Consider the following 21,246-nt stretch of genomic DNA (forward strand, 5'->3'; position numbering starts at 1 on the left):
AATAGCAGGTGAATTGTTTAAGATGGAGGATCTTGAAAGAAAATCATGTAGAATTTTTTTTTGTTCTTTAGAAACCAATATGGGATTTTGTTTTAATTTACGGAAACAGACCAAAATATGGAAGTCCTCCTAATTTCTCAGGAGGTAAAATCTTGAACAATTTCAGATTCCTGAAACTTTCTAGAAAGTAAACACCTGCAAGTTTTTTGTGCAATGACCAAAACACATGCTTAAAACAGTCTTATTAAGAATATTAAAACAAGCTGATAATATAAAATGCTCTATCCTAAGAGAAAATAAAACATATTTCTAGTAAAAGCATAATTCCTGCAAAAAAGCAAACACTTTGACAACAAATACAATTGTTTAACTATATTTATGACTGTAGTTTAATACTTGCTAATTGAATACATAAAGTAAAACAAAAATCCTAACAGGGATGATACCTACCACTCGCTGCAAATGTGGTTCACTTGGTTGCACCAGGCAGGTTTGAGTGGGGTGTGGTGGGTAAGGGAGCTATTTTTGAACCTAGTACTTTTGCTTTCCCTATACATAAGATTACATCTTGTACATGTCGATGGTATCAATAACGTGACCATTGTTAATAGTGCCACCTAGTCATGTTATACATCAAATGCGTTGATATATGTTCACGTGTCACGTGTGCATTAATTTCTTTGGGAGCTGCATTGTGCATAGTAGCTGTGTAGGGTGGAGGTCAGGCTGACTGTCAGGGGCTGAGTGTTCTTGTTGGAAGAGGCTCACAGAAGAAAAGTATCTCTCTATCAATAGGACTGATGAATGCTTCAACAAATTAATCTATTTTCCACTCTTACATGGAAAAAAAGAGCTTTTAATATGCTTAATTTCAGATTCAGTCATAGTGCCAATCAGTCAACTCTAAATAAAACTGGTGTTGGAAGTCTGTCAAGAATCAGGTCTTGTAATTTGAAGAGGCATCTCAATGAAATTAATTACATGTTGAACTTAATCATGCATCGTTGCTGATTTTTGCTTAGTCTTTTTACTCATGTAGCGCTGTAAAAATACTGCTTTATGAAAGTTTTGTGTACATTTTTGGGCTTAGAGATGCTTTTCTTGGAAAACCAGTTTGACATACTACCATTTTTTATTTCTTTAAAGCTCTTTAATTGCCAGAACTCTTCAATACCCTTAATCTAGTATGTGTGCACTATACACACATATATACGTGCATGTATGTGTATAGTCACAACTCCTAGCACTTGCTTATCTTCTAGAAATTTGCAGCTCTCTAAAAGATGGAAAACCACTTCCTTTTCCTCTTGCTAATGTCAGTCTTCTGTAGTAACTCTTCTACAGTATGAAACAAAGTATTTAGTGCTAACCTCCAGGCTTATAGTTAATGTGTCTCTTCCTGAGATTGTTTGTTTTAAAAAGAATTGAAAAGGTTATTGTATATGCTAACTCTATTACAGGAGACATGGTAGTAATTTGTTTGTAACAGTTTGATTTCTTTCGCCAAGTTGGTGATGCTAGTATTGCTATTGCCTTAATGTGAAAGGTCAAGGGAAAAACAAGGTGTTGAAAGCACACATTTTAAAGAGCAGTTATATGTTAATTTGAGGATGCACTACCACCTAAATTTATTTTAGAATTCTAGAATGGGGAAAAAAAACCCCAACTTATAAAAAAAAGTTATTTGATGTTTTGGTGTACATTTCTACATATAAGTTCCTTTTATCCGCCTAAACTGATACTAAATTAATGGTATAGTTGAACATTGGGTTCACCTAGATGTGTCATACACTACTTCAAGAAATATTGGGAGTTCATTCAAGCAGAGAAACCTCTTTGCAGGCTTTAAATGATGGGTAATTTCTTAAGTTTATAAGCTGAACTAGGCGATTACATCTTGCCAGTGTAAAGACTATTCTGAGATGAATCCCTGCAAACGAGGAGTGTCATGTAATTTCTTTGCCTGGTGTCTATCAGGTAGCTTCTTTCAGTGTTACAGGTCAAACTGGTGTTTCTGTATTACTTCTTTCACAACTGAGTTCTTAAATTGGGCCGTATTCTTATTCAGTTTACCAGGCAAATGAGTATAGCAGTAGTTCCTTGACACACCAGGGAAGGACAGAAAGGAAATGGTAATATGGGTTCACTAAAGGTAGTTTTGCCAAGTGCTTTTGGGTTTCTTTTACCAAACTCCTTGTCTTTTTGACTAAGACACTAAATTTGGGCAGGAGTTAATTTTTTGTTTAAATGTTTTCTTTTAAACTTCCTTGAAAAGGCCACAGAGCTGTGTATATTGGAGTTCATGTCCCATTTGGAAAGCAAGGCCGTCGACGGCATAGGCATCGTGGCCACAGGCATCACAGAAGAAAAAAAGAAAAAGAGACTGACAAAGAAGATGGCCGAGAGTCTCCATCATATGGTAAGAAATACATTGTGTGAGTTCTTTGTGTCTCTTGAAAATAAACTTACAGTAGTTACCCTGTGCTTGTCCTCCAGAGATGAAGACTTTGTCATATCATTCTCTGAAATGAAACAATTTAGCAGTACTTGTAGCAGTTTTTCTTCAGGACCTCAAACCTGCTTTTATTACTAGACTGTAATGAATGGGAAAGTTATGGTATAATGTTCCACTTCAAGTGTGGACAACACACTGTTCACTATCATGTTTCTGTGGCTAGAACCATGTTCTACATGGAGCCAGTACCCTGAAACAAAGGAGTTTTCAAATGGGCATGCATCAGGAAGTCCACTTCTACCATTTTCCTACACTCCTTAGTTTCATCCATCTCCAAAGCTTCTCCTCCCAAATACAAATTATTATTCTTTGATCTTATGTTTGTCAGTCTTGCTGTTGTACAGGTTCTGAAGCAGCAAGTAATATTAAATAGAAACTCACTTCTCTCCTCTAGTCATTTCTCTATCCTGGATACATGGGATATGGCAGGATTCTTGGGTTATAATGGTTTTGGGACAGAAACAATCTGATGCAGGTCTTCATTGATCAAGAATGTTGTTTGTATTCAAGAACTCATTTCAGCATTATGTTATTGGATGATGATGTGTGCCAGAACAACAATGCAAAAGCAAAATTCAATTCTGAATGAAGTTTATTAGTAATTTAAACCTTATGCCTGAATCTAAAAGGTGATCATCCTTCTGCAGTGGAAGCATATGGTTGTATGTTCAGATCTAGCAGCTGCAAGAGTGACGTTTCAGGGAAATAAGTAAAATTCCTAAAATTTAGATTTACCTGCATTTTCTATCTCTGAATTTCCTTGAGATAACACTGTGTTTACTACATTATTGAATCCTTGTAATTTGAAAGCTCTCCCTTGAGTTGAAACAAGATCTGTGTATAGGTATTAAAAATATTGCTAAACCCATGTGTTCATAATTTTTTTTTAAAGTTTTGCTCATAGCACTTATTTAATCAATAAAGATAGTTAAATTTCATTAAGAGTTGTTACTGAGCCTGTTCCACTAGGTATTATACTATGAGAGGTTAAAATATTTTCTCAACATCTTAGCTGTGTAGTTTCTACTTTCCTGTGCTAATTTATGTACGATGCTCTAGCCATGTAATGAGAAAGGTAGTAATTTTTTCCATCCTATGTAAGTAGCAATAGGCTATTGAAAAATCTGTGACTCTAACCATATGAATACTTGGGTACCCATAAACCAAGCTATGTGTTTTTGCTTAACCTGGATTGGTTTTTTTTGTTTTGTCTTTGTCCCCATCTGTCCTGTCCCATTTCCTCTGTGCCCCGTGTTTGTGTCATGATGGTATCATCTATTTTGTTATCAAAGTGAAAACAAGGTTTCCAGCCCCTTGGTATATCAATTTTTACTTTCTTAATGGTTTTGCTGGTGAGGCTTATTTTCATATTGTTAATCTATGGAAGAGCTAAATATACCAAATTGGGTTACATAAACATAAATTCCCAAATATTTTGTTTTCAGAAACAATGAAAAATTTGAAAACAGCCTCCTTTTAAAGAAATGTCCATGTTTCTTTTATTAATCTTCCCTCTTGGAGAGGATATTGTGCTGCATATTTCTTAGAGCAGGAGATTTAACTGTTACATGGTGTTTCTTGCACAATAGAAATATGAATTATTTTAATTATTCGGTTTCTCCTTCACTCCAAGACACGCCATCCCAACGAGTGCAATTTATCTTGGGTACTGAAGATGATGATGAGCACATTCCCCATGATCTCTTCACTGAAATGGATGAACTTTGCTTCAGGGATGGAGAAGAATATGAATGGAAAGAAACGGCTAGGTATGCCAAAAACTATAGTAAAAGTAGATTGTTTTGAGGTTTGTCTTCTAGTGATTTTATTTCGAAGAACTGCAAACCAGGTCTAGATCAGAATTTTCATGAACTGTAGGAGTTGTTCACTCGATTCATGCACAGCAAAATAAAATTTTTGTTATTTTTGTCCAACTCTGAAGGAATCAATATGGTTTCTCAGGAGACCATCTGTCTTACTGGTGCTGTGTTGACTTTCCTAAAACTGATCATGGCACACATTGTGAAAGGTACAGCTGCGTTTAGTCACAAATGCAGGCGCTTAGCCATGGAGCATGGTATTTACAATCTCCGAAATATCTTTGCTCTATTATTATTGATACATTAGTGTCCTTCCCCCCCCCCCAACATAAAGAAAACTTGGTATTTACATATGTCCCTCAAGTAGTATTTGATTAATGTTTTGCAGATTGCATGCTTGAGAATTACAGGATGCCACGATTATTTTCGGCCCATATTGGTTTAGTTGCTTCCTTCTACATATGCGTTGTAATAAATTTTTCTGCATTCAGTACTACTTCTTACCTTATTGCATGCTAGCTTTTGCAGAAGTTCAATTTAGATATTGCCTGTGAGTCAGAATCAAGATCAATTTGTAGTCACACATAGGATTACCTAGCTCTTAAATGTCTGACTTAGTACCCTAGGAGACTTGAACATCATATATGGTGTGTTTCAGACAGCTTTCTAATCCTAAAATATCAGTGAAACTGAGATATGCCAATCAAGTAACAAGGCACAGTCTCACACTGCACACAAGAACTTGTAAATAGGCAGGTATTACTCGAACCAAAAGGAAAAAAAAATGGGCAAAAACTAAAACAGTTGAGTGTGGTTAAAAAGCCTGATAAAAATTTGTGACTGTCAATCTGTTGGATTGTCTGAGGAAATGAAAGCTGGTACGAGCTGATGAGATTTCCTGTCCCGTGTCATACAGCAGCCACAAGAAGGAATGGGATTGCTTGCCAAAATGTCTGTCTTCCAGGAGAGATATAAATACGTGTATGCATTTCAGGTGGCTAAAATTTGAAGAGGATGTTGAAGATGGTGGTGATCGATGGAGCAAGCCTTATGTAGCAACTCTGTCTCTGCACAGTCTCTTTGAACTGCGAAGCTGTATTCTTAATGGGACGGTCATGTTGGACATGAGAGCAAACACACTAGATGAGATAGCAGGTTGCAGCAAAACTTTTTTAAAAAATATTTTATTCCTAAACTTTAATCTATAACTTGAGATGTTTTTGATGGTGTCTTTCTATGTTCTTGAAAATACTATATTGAAGAAATAGGTATGTGCATGCTTACTGCAGTTTCCTTCATCTGGCTGTAAAGAGCTGATCCTACACATTTCACTTACAAAGAGCTACACAGGATGAGTAGGACCTCCTTTATTACGTGTTGTAGGATGAGGCGCAGAATTTGCCTTTATGTTCTAATCCCTGAATGTGTTCTTTGTCTTTGTTTCTACAGATGAAATGTAAATATCTGGCAGAACATTTTAGGACTTATTTGTGCACTTTAGTACCATAATTATTAATCATAACTTGGCTGATGTTAACTTGATGCCATTAGTGCAGTTGATTGTTGCACATCTGGTATTTTTTTCACCTTTATAAGAGGTGAGCAGAAATAAATTTTGTACATGTTGTTTCACCTGCTATGTTGAGTGTCCTCACTAATCACATGGTCATTTTGGATACAATAAAACAGCTTTGGAGACTTTTTCATATATGTACATATACACACCTGCTCAGCCTGAATGCCTTTCAACTAGTTTTACATAATTTTCCTGGTATCTCTTGCTACAGGTACCACACAGTGGAATGCCTTCTCAGGAATGATGCTAGGCTTAGGGCTGACCAACATGTATGTGATGGACAAGGTGTTTTGGCACAAAAACTTTGGCAGTGCTTGAAACTTTATCTTGTTGTGTTTTGAAATCTTCAAAATTCACTCTGAAAATTGGTATTCCCTTCCTATTTTCCTGATTTACTGACTAAGAGTGTTCAATACATGTTTTGAAAAAGTAATGTTTTGGGGTTTAGTTTATTTTTAATAATTTAGCAATAATTTTAGTAGATAAGAAAAATAGTTATTGCTTAGTTCTGTGTAAACTCTTGTAATACCAGGCATTTTAGCTGGAACTAGGGTGTCTTAAGAGATTGAATTTGTTTCAGGTTAGTTCTAGGTGCCATTATGAAGCATGTAGGATGATAATCCTTGGCATACAAAATACATTGTCTTGTTTCTGAGCCAGCAATACCTAGTAGTTATTCTTGGTTCTCACTCAGAACAGGAGGGAGAGGGTGGCTGGTTTCCTTTTGAGAAGCTATAGTAAAGTTTTGTCTTGCTGGTAATCCCAGAAGGAAGCTCACTGTACTGACAGAGACTTTGCTGCATGTAATTTTGTTTGTAAAGTATTCCCTAAAATGCCTTTTTCATTGTGAAAAGTTCTATATAACTGCAGTTTACCAACACAGCTAGGTATTACATCAGTTAAGACTGGCAAAATGTATTTTGAAAGTTGTTGCATAGGTTCATTTTGATTTGTGCAGGGTTTGGGGTGGTTTGTTTGGTTGGTTGGTTTGGGTTTTTTTAAATGTATTTTCATTAATTAAAAAAAAAGGCAACTAAGAAATTGCAGCAGATATTTTCCCAGCTGTGCAGGCTTTTTTTTCCTGGTGTGAGCATACTGATTTCAAAACTTGTATGTTGTTTGGTAGCTGATTAGTTAGTTTGAAGTGATATAACTAGCTTTTGTTTTACCCTCTCTTAAAGCATGTGAATTGCATGAAGTTGGTAGAGAGCCTGAGGAACTTATGGCATCTGAAGGTGACAGAGGAGTTAGGGAATTCATCTCATTCTGTAATAACTTGCACTTCTGCATAGTTGTATTCTTTCAAAATAAGGAACGCCAGGTTAAAATCGTCTCAAGAAGTCTGTTCTCCATGGTATTTCTGTCTTTGTGCATTCAATTCTAGTGGAGGGTTGTTGAATGCATAGATGCCTTTTTTTTTTTTAAAGAGAGTAGCCATTGAAAGTTGAAGTGAATGACAATCGATTATAAAATACTAAGTAACTTATTTCTTAAAATTATGCTACTAATAAATTCTTTTGGATCTGCATGTTGTGCATACCTTATTCTCACGCTTGCTTGTTTAGTGGCATCTTTGAAAATTTCTTGTGGATTCTTGAAGATGATTTTGCTCAAGAAAAGACTTATTATTAAATTTCAATTTTTTTTTCTTATTATTTGGTACAACTTCAGTGTCAGAATGTGGTGAAGGAGAGTTTTGATATATATATATATATACACTTTTCTTTGTTTTTGTTGTTACGTAGATATGGTTTTGGACAACATGATTGCTTCTGGACAGCTTGATGAATCCATAAGAGAGAATGTGAGAGAGGCTCTTCTAAAAAGGCACCATCATCAGAATGAGAAAAAATTCAGCAATCGGATTCCCCTGGTTCGGTCTTTTGCAGATATAGGCAAGAAACATTCTGACCCTCACTTGCTTGAACGAAATGGTGAGATAAGTTGTAGCATCCAGTTTGTTCTAACCTTTAAATAATGTTCTCACTGGGAGATGAAGGAAAATTCAGGTGATAATAGCAGATAAGTGTTTCCATCTTGATAAGCAAAGAACTAATGATAACAGTGTGTGCTTTGTGCAGCTGTGTATGATGTTTCTGTATATTTTTGAATTTACTCAAACATTCTACTCCTGCCTGCATACGTAGCATGCATTATTGTTTTGAAGCACAGAAATAGACCTACATTGGTCCTAATGTTTTGAGGGGTTTTTTTTGGTGGCTTTTTTTTTTTTACGATATGCTTGAATAAAATGCGTAATGTTTGAGGAATTTCAGCATCGTGGCATAGCTTTATATGTTTGACAAATGGATCCTACTTGCTTATTCAGTCTTTATACTAGAGATTTACTTTGTGATCGTGTCATGAGTTCAGTGATGCTGACAATTGCCATGTTTTAATCCAGTGTTATGTTAATATGACCAGAAAAAATTCATTATGCTAATGGTGAAGAAATTACTTTTGGGTAGGACGGTTTATTTTTACCTTGTTTTGTAGAGAGGGTTCTAACGGGGAAAAAAAATCCAACCCAAGAAAGGTATTTGCAATATTTTTATAGGCTGTACTACATCTTCTATTGAACCAATTCCTGAAAATACTCTGGAATATCAATACCTTTACCCTAGACATTCAGTTCCAAAGTCCAAATAGCAGTATATACTGCAGAGCAGCATATTTTTATTCCTGTGTTTGTTATGGTCTCTGTTTCAGTCTGTTCTTCATTTTCTTTTGCCTTGCATTGACTAAGACATACATGATTTCATCTGAAATTTTTTAGGTTAGTGAAAACTTAGTACTCATTTCATGCATCACTCCTTGAAGTGAAGTTCCTTTCCTGTCTTTGAAAGATGCCTCATTGCTTAGAATGTGTTTCACTTAGTTAAGTGCTTGCTGGGAGCTCTCAGTTTGATACATACTTGGAGTATGCTCCAGCAAATGTTAAAGCTTGCTGATACTTTTTGTTAGCTAGTGAATATATGACTCATGCTTAAGTATTTCCCAATAGCTTCAGAATTATTTTTTCTAGAATGAAAATACAAATACTTTATATAAGAGCATAATTTCTTCTGTAACTTCTAATCTTCCTGTTTTGTTTACCAAACATGAAAATTTCACCTATAAACTTGGTTTTGCTCATCCTTAAGTGCCTGTCTCCCCAGTTGTAATTCTGAGAATTTTGTATTCAAAGTCTCTTGCTTGTCAGTTACTTTTCACATATCACTTCTACTTTCCAGTGCATTTTATTCTTAATACTATTCCTACAACAGAATACGGGAGATATGCTGAAATAAGAAACCCGTATAACATGATGAACTCTTTGCCAGCGAATACTGATTTACTTTTTCTTTACAATCTCATGGTTACCCTCCAATAAGCTGGTAAACCAAGCAAGAATATGTGTATAATACATTTTAGGCTCCTTTTTACACTCTGTGTGTTAGGACATTTCCTGCTCATGATTCATCACAGTTACACTGACAGAAGTCTGGTTATTACTGTAGTGATTAATATAGACAAAATAAACCAGTTTGCTTTATTGGTTCTCTTGTCTTTACCACACTGCAGTTTGAATAGTTGATCTTTAAGGCTTTTGTTCTTAATTTAAATCAAGTTTCTATCTGTAGGATCCACTCTTTCATTGTTAGAAGGGGGCGGGGGGGAAAGTATGTGACCTTTACCTTTCTGCGCCTCCTTGTAAATTATTCTAGGGGTGTTCAACATACTGGGTTCTGTAGTGCCTAGTATAAATGTGAGACAAAATGTGTCCAGTTTGCTGTTTCCTTGGTTGATGGCATGGTACACGAAAACAACATGGTTTTGCTTTCAGGGATTGTAGGAGAAGTAAGCAGTGCTATTCTTAAGGAGACTGTCATCTCAGGAAAAGTGTTTGTGGTAAATGGGAGGAATGTATTGCTAAACCTTCTAATGCAAGTACTGTTATGAAGGTAGACAGTCTCTCTTCCTGCTTAAGGAAGAACTGAAATCCATTACAAACTTAAATCTGAGGGCACCATGACAAGACTATGTTCTCTTTATAGGAAATTACTGGGACATTGAAACTGAACAGGGCAAGAAAAGTAACAATGGATTATGGAGAAACATGTTTGGTTTAGACAAATGAGGATATTTGTAAGTCACAGCAAGAAGAAATGGAGAAGGGACTGTGTATCTCATCCTCGTGCCTTCTTCAAAACTATATATTGAGACTACAACTGGCTAGGAGACTTCTTATTAAAACAAGACTTTTATTGACAGTTGCATTTAACATCATTAGATATGTTTGATCATGTTCATTTTGAAATATTTTAATTATTAACAGTTTGTATATAATGGAATCAGTTAACTGAAGTCTTAATGTTATGGCTGCTAATGATTTTTTAAATATATTTTTTGGATGGCATTAAAGGTAACTGCTGTGCAATTTGGAATAAGAAATTCTAGGAAAATTTAAGAGTCAGTTTGAAGAGATACAATTTTCTTTGGTTATATTAACAAATCTTACTGACTTTAAGATAATCTCTCCCACGTAACTTTGGCGTTCTAATCAGTACTTATCAGTAATTTCTGACTTTTCTAATGTCTGAAATCAGATTTGCTCTTATCTTACTTGCATGAGTATGACACTTTTGGCCCTTAAAGCTTGCAATTTACTATGTAAATTGTTAATGCATATTTGTGTCTGTGGTGGGTTTTTTGGTATATCCCTGTTGTAAGCCTCATGGTGTTTCATTTGTTTTATCTCAGGGGAAGGCCTTTCAGCCTCCCGCCACTCTTTGCGAACAGGTCTCTCTGCCTCACATATTTCCCTGAGAGGAGAAAACCGTTTGTCAGTTCTTCTCAATTACCTTCTTCCTTCTTCAAGAGCTGGAACCCCGGCAACCTCAAGGTGTACAACCCCTGTAACTACCCCTCAAAACACACCACCCTCCAGTCCCACCTGCAGCCACTCGCCAACCACAAGTGCCCAGCCAAGTTCACTTCAGGGCAAGGAATTGCTGGTTTCACCTGCCAGTGATGATATTCCTTCAGTAATAATCCACCCACCTGAGGAGGACTTAGAAGTGCAGGAAAGCCAGGAAAAGAAGACAGAGGAAAATATTGACATAACACCAGGCAACTATCAAAATTTAAGCTGTCCCTGTGTGATGCTCTCTGCATCTGGATCACTTGCATTGCGATGTTTTTGGCACATAACTTGGGCACAAAGGAATATGATAACTGTTACCTCTGCCTGCATGTTTTATTTCTTCTCAGTTGTGACTGTTTTCTTGTTCAGCATTTTAAACTTTTTAGCTTTTAACTAAAGCCAGCAAAAAATTCTTAAATTAACCTTCGTTTGTGTAATTAAAACAGAATATCGTTCTAAAATATAATATATAAGCAAAATGTCAAAAATGGTGGCCTTTTCCTTTCACTCACCTACAGTCCATGTCAGGTTTTGCTTTGTTGTTTTTCAGTGATTGAAGTAATATTTTAAACCTGTGTTTGATATCCTGAGATAGCTACAGCTGAAGTATTAGAGATGAGTATGAAAAGAATTAGGAATGATGTGATAATTACTGGTGTTTGTAGTTTAGCTGTGTCATGAAGTCTTTAAACAGTTTCGTGTTTTGCTTTTGTGCTTTTAAAAACCAGGGCTATAAAACCCACTAGTAGTTTATGATGGAACTGGCAGGTTCAGTTCACCTACAGCTGTTTCCAGATAGCTATCCATTAGTGCACTTCTTCAGCCTTAGATGCTTGATTACTGCTTTGTGTTTGATATGCAAAATAGGATAGAGTAGTTAAGAGTTTATAATTGTAGGTCAGTGCTCAGGAATTTATTAATTTGCTGTCTTTTAAAGCTGTTGCTCTTTACATCTAAAAAGGTATGTAGATGTATAGATAAGTTGAAAGAAAGGGTGGAAAGGTCTGGCAATTTCTTTAATTGTTTTTACTAAAGTTTCATAACTCATGCTTTCTGCATACACGCTGTTATAGTTGCTTTACTTCTGCAAAATTATCACCTATTTAGAGACTTTAGGATTCTTCTAGGATTCATCATGTTTTTAAGGAGATCACCTTTCTTTTTAGCCTTCAGGTCCCCCCTTCCCCCCCAGCTTGTAGGGTTGTCTGCTTTATGCCCATGTGTATTGGGAAGGGGGAAGCTGATTTCACTCCATTCTTTCATCAGTGAGGCTTTTCTTGGTTTCTTTCCTCACTTGTTTAGTAAGTAAAAGCACACTGTTACATATAGCAGTGAAAATGTGCTGACAGAGAAAAGGCTGTGGTTATCTGCCTTCTCACATTTTGCAGCCAAGTCATTGAAAAGGAAAGAGCATGCTACGTTGTAGGCTGTTATCTTGAGTTGGAATAGGGGCCCCCATCCTACTTAAAGTCAGAAGAGCAAAGAAAAAACTCTTTCTCTGACTCCCTTATGGGAAGCTAAGAGAACTCACGTGAAGATCAGTCTCTCTTATGGGTAATACTTCAAAGGTAATTAAAAACCAGAAGTAAAATAACAGCTGTAATTGGTTTTCCAGTCCTCATTTTTCTACTCATCTGAGAGGAATGACAGCATGCCAGGTCTTCAGGACCCAAGAGGGGGCAAACAAGTGAAGATCAAGTACTTGATGGTATTATTATCACTAAGAAAGCTTTCCTCTAGAATCTCCAAGTCATGTTCAGATTGGTTTTGTGCTACAAGGGCATGTTTCTCATAAAGGGAAAATCCAGTTAATCCATAAATAAAAGTTGTTCCAGAGAAAGATGAACACCGGTAATGTTGGAAGACATATTTGTTTTCTGTGTTTCCCCCCTTTTTTTAATTCAATAAATTATCTGACCACAGAAAGACACGTTTCCCTTAGAGATGCCTTTGAAGACATTCTCAGACTATGACTTCAGGGCTGCAACTGGACTAATCTCCGTTTTTGGAGACAGACTCAGAAGGGAATCCTTGTATTAGTTTAAAAAAAAAACCCCAAACAAACCGTGGTCCATTCCACTGTAGAGTGTGGTGTGTATTATCTCTCCAGTAGCTGAGAATATTGCAGCCTGAATATTGTTTCCATGCCTGTATGATTGAGTTTGCCTCCTGTGAGAACTGGAACTGTTTTAATTTTCTAATAGATGGCTTTCTTCTGTGTAGTATTCATCTATCCTTGGCCTTCTGGTATTCAAGTTTTATTTTTTTAGTCTTGGAATGTTACTGAACTTAATGTGAATTACTGTACAAGGAGGGAAGAGGGGCACACTTTCAGCTTACCACTTGATTTTTGTCAGCCAGTCATTAGTTCAAGTCAACCAGGCAGAGGGTTCTCTTTAACAGGTTTGGTTCTTTTTTTTACTTTTGTCATCATTTATTTTCCCATCTTTGAAACTGCTGAATAATAGATTTGATAGGTAGAGCTAGCAAGAGAGTTGTGTCAGAGCTAAAGATGAACACCATTAGTTCACAAGCATCATTAGGCTTTGTTCAAGTCTGTGAAAAACAGCAAAGTAGTCTGTTTTAAGGGGTCTTTCAGTTCACTGATAAATACTTTAAAACTCAGTAAAATAATATTTTAGAATAGCTTTGCTTTTACAGTAATTACTGAAGATAATTCAGAAAGGTTTACATGTTTGCCTTCTAATTGATTTTTTAAAAACAAATTAAAATGTAGCCTTAATGTAAAAAAATATTTTTATTTCTTCAAACACAAATATGGTGTGACTTTATATTTAGAAGTTTTGTGTTCCAAAGTTTTTGCTTTTATAAGCATAATTATATTGGAAAAGTCATGCTTAGGTGTTGAACTCATCTTATTTTACCCAGCTCTTTTTTTTTTTTTTTTTTTTTAAACTGAACTGGAGATGTGAGGCAAATGTCTGTATTCTTCTTGGATTCTTTTTCTAGTAGATAATGTCAATTAGATTTTTGTGACCACAGTATTAAACTAAGTGTAGTTGGCTAGAAAATGCATGTGATCTTTAGTGAAGGTGTAGTTAGAAGTACTTTAATTTGAGTGATCTTAGGAGGTTTAATCCAAATTTACTCAAGACTTAATCCACTGTTGTATTTTGAAGTAGGCAGATGGTGCATCTGCAATACAACATCAAGAAGAGTACTGTGTATTTTTAATGATCCCCTCGGTAGCTTGGTAAGACCACATGAATTTCTCTGTCTCACAATCTGGAAAAACTAGGTAGTCTTCCTTTCAGGAGTAGACTCTGAGTTTTTATTTATTGAACTGGAGAAGAGAAGGAAATAAGTTTTTATTAGTGTGAGATTTGAGTAAAAGTGTTCTTCTATTAGAGATGACAATTATTTTATTCTGAGTTTCCCTGCAAATACCAGATGGATTGATGTGCATAATGAAATGCAGTATCGTATGGAAGTGCTTGCTCAGGTCTGAATACCTGTAAGGAGTATTCTCATGTGAGTTCAGCAGTCTATCCAACTGCAAGACCAACAGAAAGGAAAATATTTACACATGATTTAGGATTAGCCAAATGTTCTTGTATCAGTGCCAAAACTTGTGGACCTTAACTATGACTGGTTGGAGAAATTTTGAAGGCAAGCCTTTCAGATAAGTCAGTATCACTTCAGTACTGATATAATAAATCAGTTTATGCTGATATGTAGAATCCTTATTCTCTGTCCTCCTCGACTGCATCTCCACTTTTTGTTCTAGTCTCTGCTTGCTCTTGTTCACATGGCAAAAAGTGCAAAATGTTGCATTATTCTCATCTTTCATCAATCATACACATCTTTAGTTACCTTTATTGTTACGTGGATGGGGGAAGCAAAATTTTTGTATGTATAAACTTTTATATTATGCTTATCTTCTGCAACAACTGTTCAATATTTCTGTTCTTTTCTAGTCCTACAAACACATCTTAACATCAACTCTTATGCAGTTAAATACTTTAAATAGCTGATTTCACAGGTGGTTGATTGCTATTATTCCTGTGAATAATGTATGCATCTTGGAGCAGAAGGGTAGAATGTGATTTTTTTTTTTTTTTTTTCCTATCTAACTGAATGTAGTATTTATAGTGTTAGCTAATTACTTGTGCATGTTAGGATTCACAAAGGAAATTGCAGGTTATTAACTTTATTTGGTTTTCGCTTCAGGAAAAACTATCCATACCACTTATATTCCTATGAACTGTAAGAATGAAAATTAATGGTAAAGGCTTGAACCGCATGTTTTCCATTGATATGATGGCTCTTTGAAAGAGTTTTTGGAAATAAATTTGGGGATCATTAAAGTGAATTCAGTTGTCATTTGAAATGCTAAAAACTGTCAAATTGCTAAATTATAAGCATGGAGGGATGTAAGCAGTTATGCAGCAGTAGTTATGACAGAACAATAGCCAAAAGGTAGCTAGTGAGGACTTCAGTTTTATCTGAACTAGTGATGCTTGACCTAAATACAAACTTTCTGCATGTAATACAATGTTTAATCTTTGTCTGGATGTGGTTTTGAAAGCATGTTAAAGCACGTTTATCACCACATCTGAAAGGTCTAGTGTAGGCAAGCAAGGCCAAATGCACTTCTAGTGCATGTTAAACTGAACAAGTAAAAGCTCTGTCATCCAAAAGATGGGATTTGGGCTTGGTTATGCATGCCTAGACCAGCTTTTAAATGATAGCTGGGTAGAGGTAACCATGGTGCAACATGGAATTCAATGTGTATGAACACCTGGGTTACTTGACTTTTGCACTCTTCACTGAAACTGCAATTCAGTGCGGCTAATAGCATAGCAAGCTACATAAAAAGATCAATAGCTGGAGCTTTGGCCTGTTGATCAAAATCGTGGTTTGCAAGCTGTCTAACCTTCAGGTGGTACACTATTTGCTTGTACAAGTTTAGTTAGCTACTAGGGTATTGTTCCTTGTAGTCATCGTAGCCTGAGGTTTGCTGAGGCTGTTTACAATTGAAATAACTGCTACACAGCAGACCAGATAGAGGAGGCATTTCCTTTTGGTGTTTGAGGACTTCTAAATATAGTGAAGATGCTCTCTACCAACTACTAGAGCGGTAATAATTAAAATATCAACACTTGTTATATTTTCTACAATTAAAGTAGCTCTTGCTTTCTTTTCTGGTGACTGTTCTGCAAATGGCCATCATTTGGGCAATATTTAATTTAATTTTTAAAATTATGTCATAATTTTGATGACACAGTGACCTGTTAATGTTGCGTTTATGATACTAATGTAGGGCACTCTTACTGAATAACTTGCACATTTGCTTTAATCAAGCTGCCACACTGAATTTTGGTAGTGTCACATACTCAGTTCATGTCATAGACCATTTTGAACTTACCTCCTTTGTTCTAATTTAGGGCTATTAGCATCTCCACAGTCAGCACCTGGAAATTTAGACACTGGGAAAAGTGGAGACGTTAAAGGTACTGGGACAGGAGGAAGCAGAGAAAACAGCACGGTTGATTTTAGTAAGGTAAATAACATTAAATACCATAATGTTTAGCACAAAATAACTATGTAATAAAAAACATGGTTGTAACTGTCCTCTTAGGTGCAACTAAGACACATGCGTGTATACGTGTGTATGAGTGTACACAAGACATATGCACTAAGACATAACTTGTATGTATGAGTGTCAGGCTAGGCTAAATGTGTCAAGAGTTTTGAAGCTCTTCCCAGTGGGACTGAACTTTTTGTTTCATTTGATCTTTTCAGTATTTTGGTAACTTTAAGAGTGCAGCCACTGTGCTTTGTCTTGTAGAGGGAGGTGTTTTCAGATATGCTAAAAAGACTTACGAAAACAATTTTGTAGATGGTGTAGTACTTTTTTTTTCTAGGACTTTTTGGGGTGGGTTTTTTGTTTTCTTTTGTTTCCCAAAGAGGGCTTTTAAAGGAGATTTGCTTTATATGTTTTATGAGTTTGCTGTACAAAAGTTATTATATACTCTTAACGATTAAAATGTACAATATCACTTTCTGAAGGAAATCTTGTGTACAACGATAACTCCTTTGTATTTCTTTAATAATTTAAATTTGATGGGCAAGTTCCATTATGGCTTTTACTATAAATCTCAGTCTGTAGTGTCATCTGTACTGTCAAACGCTGTGAGAAAATAGGTTTGCCAAGTTAAATAATGACGTTTAAGGAAAGTGCTAACTTACACTGTAGTCCTCGTCTAATTGTGGCAGGTGCCATTTATTCCTGCCTCTCTGTCACAGTTTTTATGTTTTTGCTTGGCCTGTCCTTCTGTACACCTGCCTTGTCTCCTGTTGGGCAGGAGTCAGCCTTCTGGCACTGTAGTTGTGGCACACTTGGTGTGGGACTCAAGAGGCCACCTGTAAGTTCTCTAGATGGCAACGTAACTGGTGCTTGTGTGTGTGTATGTATGTGAACGCAGAGTTCATGTGCTGTACCTTTGTCAATACACTCCTGTAATTATATTCAGAAATGACAGTTAAGATTTTCAGCCATCATATTCTTTATGGATGAAAACATAAACATGCAAATTATTTTTCAAAATTGTGACTTATTTGTAATATGCAGCTGTGAAATAACTAGCTGCATTCTAGAAACCATATGTAATTACATGAACTCTCCTTAGTTAAATGTGCATAGATTTTGTTATGTCCTATCATGGAATGTTTGTCATGATAAGTAATACTAGAAAGGTGGTTATGCAGTTTGGAGTCTTCTAGAATATAGTAGGTGGTAGTAATTCTAACTTTTAGAAAATAGTTTATTAATGGCTGGCTGGCTGACATTTTCTACATATGTTTGTCTTTACTGTGGGATATTTAATGTCTTTTTTTATATTTCTTTGTAGCATAAATGTCTACTGAATACTGATAAACTTATGTTATAGAATTTCTGCTAACAAATGTAAGGGAATAAACACTTGTTTCATCTTTGTATGAATAGGTTGATATGAACTTCATGAGGAAAATTCCTTCAGGAGCAGAAGCATCAAATGTGTTAGTGGGAGAAGTGGATTTTTTAGAAAGACCTATTATTGCTTTTGTGAGGCTCTCTCCTGCTGTGCTTCTCTCAGGTCTCACAGAGGTTCCGGTTCCTACGAGGTAAATAAATCCCTGGAAAGTCTCCCTTTACTTTTGCAATAATATAATAAGATTTAAGATCTCAAATAGTTGTAAACTTTTATACATATTCTGTTAAGCTCAAGAAATGTAGACTTTTGTTTAACATGATGCCAGTCGTTTGCTGCAGAATTTGCAGGAATAAGATCCACCATAAAATTCTCAGAATGCTTTAAATATTTACATAATGATGCTGTCTTAAGTAAGTGCAGAAGTTGAAACTGACAGCTGACCTGGAGTAGAAGCAATAAGTCTTCCAAGCTTGCGTTGCAGTTTTAAAGATGGGCATGAAGGCTGTTACAGTTCCCTTCAGCGCGACACAGCGTGACAGTGGGGAGGAATTTACTAAGACTGTCTCATTCAAAGCTCTGCTTTTTGCCTACAAATACTCTGTGTATGAATAACCTAGGTGGTAGAAAAACTTTTTTTAATATATGCCCAAATCTACATGATTGACACCGGGGTAACCAATCTGCAGGTAATACATTGAATGAGTTTTCAATTTTCAATATGCTGTCCAGCCTGGTGTACCACCCCCTGCCAAATCATGGGTCTCGCCAGTGTACTGTGGGTATATGTACCACAGATGATCAAAATATTAAAATGCAGGTCCTATGGTGCAGATAGCAGGTCATTTCATCAGTCATAATGGAAGACACTTCATTTTCTGTGCACATTGGTATATTGGAGTGTTCTGTGGTGTTTCGTGTAAATTTGTACATTTGTTTTTTGGTGTGGTTTTTTTTAGTGTTTTAAAAGTGATCAAAGTGCCTGTTTATCTTTGTAATTTTCAGTTTATATACTCCAGTGAAAGGCAAAACTAATCTTGGCAGTGTTCTCATAAATAGATGTGAGAATTTTCAAAGGGTAGCTGATGTAATGCTCATAATGTTTCTAGGGAAATTCCAAAATTTCTGCATACAGATTATCGTAGTAATGTAGCTAAAGTTATCCTGTCCTAATTTTTTCAGAATGGTGTAGACTTGCAGATTTGGAATAGCTTACTTGATTCTGAAGATGAAATCTCAGTTTCAGTTAGAGTAGTCAACTTGCAAAGGAAAAAGAACATTGGGTTTTTTGTACTGTGAGGTGAAAGAAGGCACTACTTTTTTCAAATGTGTTGTGCTTAGGAACTTCATTTTTGTGGAGTATAGGAAGAAGGTCGTGAAAAGAATTACTGAGGTTCGCTTTTTGGTTTATAGCCTTTTGAATTTATAAGATACTAGTCTTTCTCAAGTTCTGAAAAAAAGTGTGATAAATATTATTGTGATTGGAACTGGAGACCAACTGTTAACATGTGCTGTCACCCCCACCCCAAGATTGGATTCCCATGCCAAAATGTCACTTTTACCTTCTTAGGTGTTCAAAATGCAGGTTCCCTTCCTTTCGACTGACACAGGATGAACATATGGTTATATGAGTATGTCCAGTGTGTTGCTTGAAGTATATCTGTGCACCCACTGTGTGAAGCACCCAGTCATTACAAGTGAGAGGGGCTTAACTCCTATGAAGAGGTGATTATCAAGGAGACTAGAACAGGCCATAAAGCTCCTAGGCCTTCACTAAGGGGCCTTTTGCCAGTGGGAATGTCTGAAAGGCTTATAAGCCAGAGGAAACATTCATTGAGCTCTAGCCTGTGGATTTATACTATATTTATGGTATTACCAGAAGTTGAAAAATTACACTTAATTAAGAAGATTTCGGAGTAATTTTGGTTCAGGATTTGAGTTCCTTCCAGTAATGACTTTGAGGCAAGTCTTTTCTTAGTCTTGGCAGCAATATTTGAGATCTGAAATGGTGAAGAAGATATTTTTACTTCACCACTAAATTTTCTTTAAATATTAGTTTGAAAGAACCCTCTGAGTATATTCAAATGAGTCAGCCATATTAATCTCAACTGCTTTCTCGATAGGTTTTTGTTTTTATTGCTGGGACCAGCAGGAAAAGCTCCACAGTACCATGAAATTGGAAGATCAATAGCAACACTTATGACAGATGATGTGAGTGATGTATTTTAAACACTTGTAGTTAAAGAAGTCTAGAATAATATATTTACTCACTGTTCTCTATAAATGTATTCTGGAGTGACAGCTTAAAGGAAAAAAAAAACCAAACTGGTTAAATGAAGAACTGTAAACTTATTTATTTCCTCTGTTAGTTAACTAGATAGTGGTAAATTAACTTTCCCCCTTGTCTTTCTTGGAGAAATCCTAAATGTATTTTGGAAAAAAATATTTTAGCTTTGGTGTATAGATTTCATTTTTGTATTAAATTAGGAAATAGAACTGTTAAATAGAGCAGTGTCTGATACGAGTCACTGTATGTTGAAAAGAACACAGCAAACGTAGTGTTCAGGACAAAGTTTAAGAATGTGTACAATTAAGTCATCACAGGTAGGTTTTTGTTTGTGTTTTGTGGTTGGTTTTTTGTTTGTGGTGGATTTTTTCTTTTTTTTTCTTTGCTCGTTTGTTTTGTTTTTTTAAATCAAAGCGAGGTCAAATAATTAAAATTAGAATTTTAGTAGGCATTTGAAGTTGTATGCTTAGAGCCCTAGTGGACGGTTTTAAAGAGCACAGGGGAATCTGAACTTGTAAGACTTTATCATCTCACTGAGCAAAATCAGGATGTTTTAATTCTGACTTCACACTGAGCGCCACCTACTGAATTCCTGGTAATTATTATGGTTGTCTAGCAAAAATACTAATACTTCTTTGCTATAGAACAATATCAAGTTTGGAAATGTAAACCAGAAATTGATAATTTTACAATTGGGCAACTAGCCTGGGAATACAGTATTTGTTCAGTGTGAGAACTGAATATTAAAAGCTTCAGTTGCAGCTTTCAATTTTTTAGATAGGCTGATTTTTAGGAATACTGTAGATCATTGAAATAGAAAAATTCAAGTTGAAATTAAAAGACTTAATGGTCAGGTCCTTTGGAGACAAACAGTTCAGGTTTCAAATGTACAGAAGCAATTTAGGATCATCTTGTGCAAACAGTTTTGTGTAGCAAAACTAGCATTTTCTCTGTATAAAATACAACTTGGGATTCAGGGATTCTTTTGCTTAAATGCTACCCGTTAGTCAATTCAGAGTTTGTGTTGTAGGGATCTGCAAAACAGCATGGAGGGGTGGGTTTCGGTTTTTTGTCTTGTTTTTTTCTTGTTTGTTTTTTTGGGTGTGGTGGTATTTTTTCTTTAGGAGGAGGAGGATTGTTTTCATATGCTTTTTAAGAGTTGTGGTTTTTTTTAATTAAGCTAGAGGTATACAAAGGAAGTTCTTAT

The 21,246-nt window shown here is 35.8% G+C and overlaps 1 protein-coding gene across 4 annotated transcripts in view; it reads left to right on the forward strand.

Moving 5' to 3' along the window:
• The window catches only part of SLC4A7 (solute carrier family 4 member 7), a 95,322-nt gene that overhangs the window by 48,428 nt on the left and 25,648 nt on the right, over nt 1-21,246 (forward strand). For 2 of the 4 annotated variants that reach the window (XM_064444239.1, XM_064444240.1), the window contains exons 3-9: nt 2,276-2,419; nt 4,149-4,284; nt 5,330-5,490; nt 7,657-7,845; nt 16,226-16,341; nt 17,788-17,945; nt 19,876-19,963. In XM_064444239.1, coding sequence (XP_064300309.1) covers nt 2,276-2,419; nt 4,149-4,284; nt 5,330-5,490; nt 7,657-7,845; nt 16,226-16,341; nt 17,788-17,945; nt 19,876-19,963 — 992 coding nt within the window. Of the gene's footprint in view, nt 1-2,275; nt 2,420-4,148; nt 4,285-5,329; nt 5,491-7,656; nt 7,846-10,654; nt 11,024-16,225; nt 16,342-17,787; nt 17,946-19,875; nt 19,964-21,246 lie in introns of all 4 variants that reach the window. The other 2 variants (XM_009506119.2, XM_064444241.1) reach the window with 2 other exon arrangements.

Source organism: Phalacrocorax carbo, chromosome 2 (genome assembly GCF_963921805.1).
Source record: "Phalacrocorax carbo chromosome 2, bPhaCar2.1, whole genome shotgun sequence".
NCBI classification, from domain to species: domain Eukaryota; kingdom Metazoa; phylum Chordata; class Aves; order Suliformes; family Phalacrocoracidae; genus Phalacrocorax; species Phalacrocorax carbo.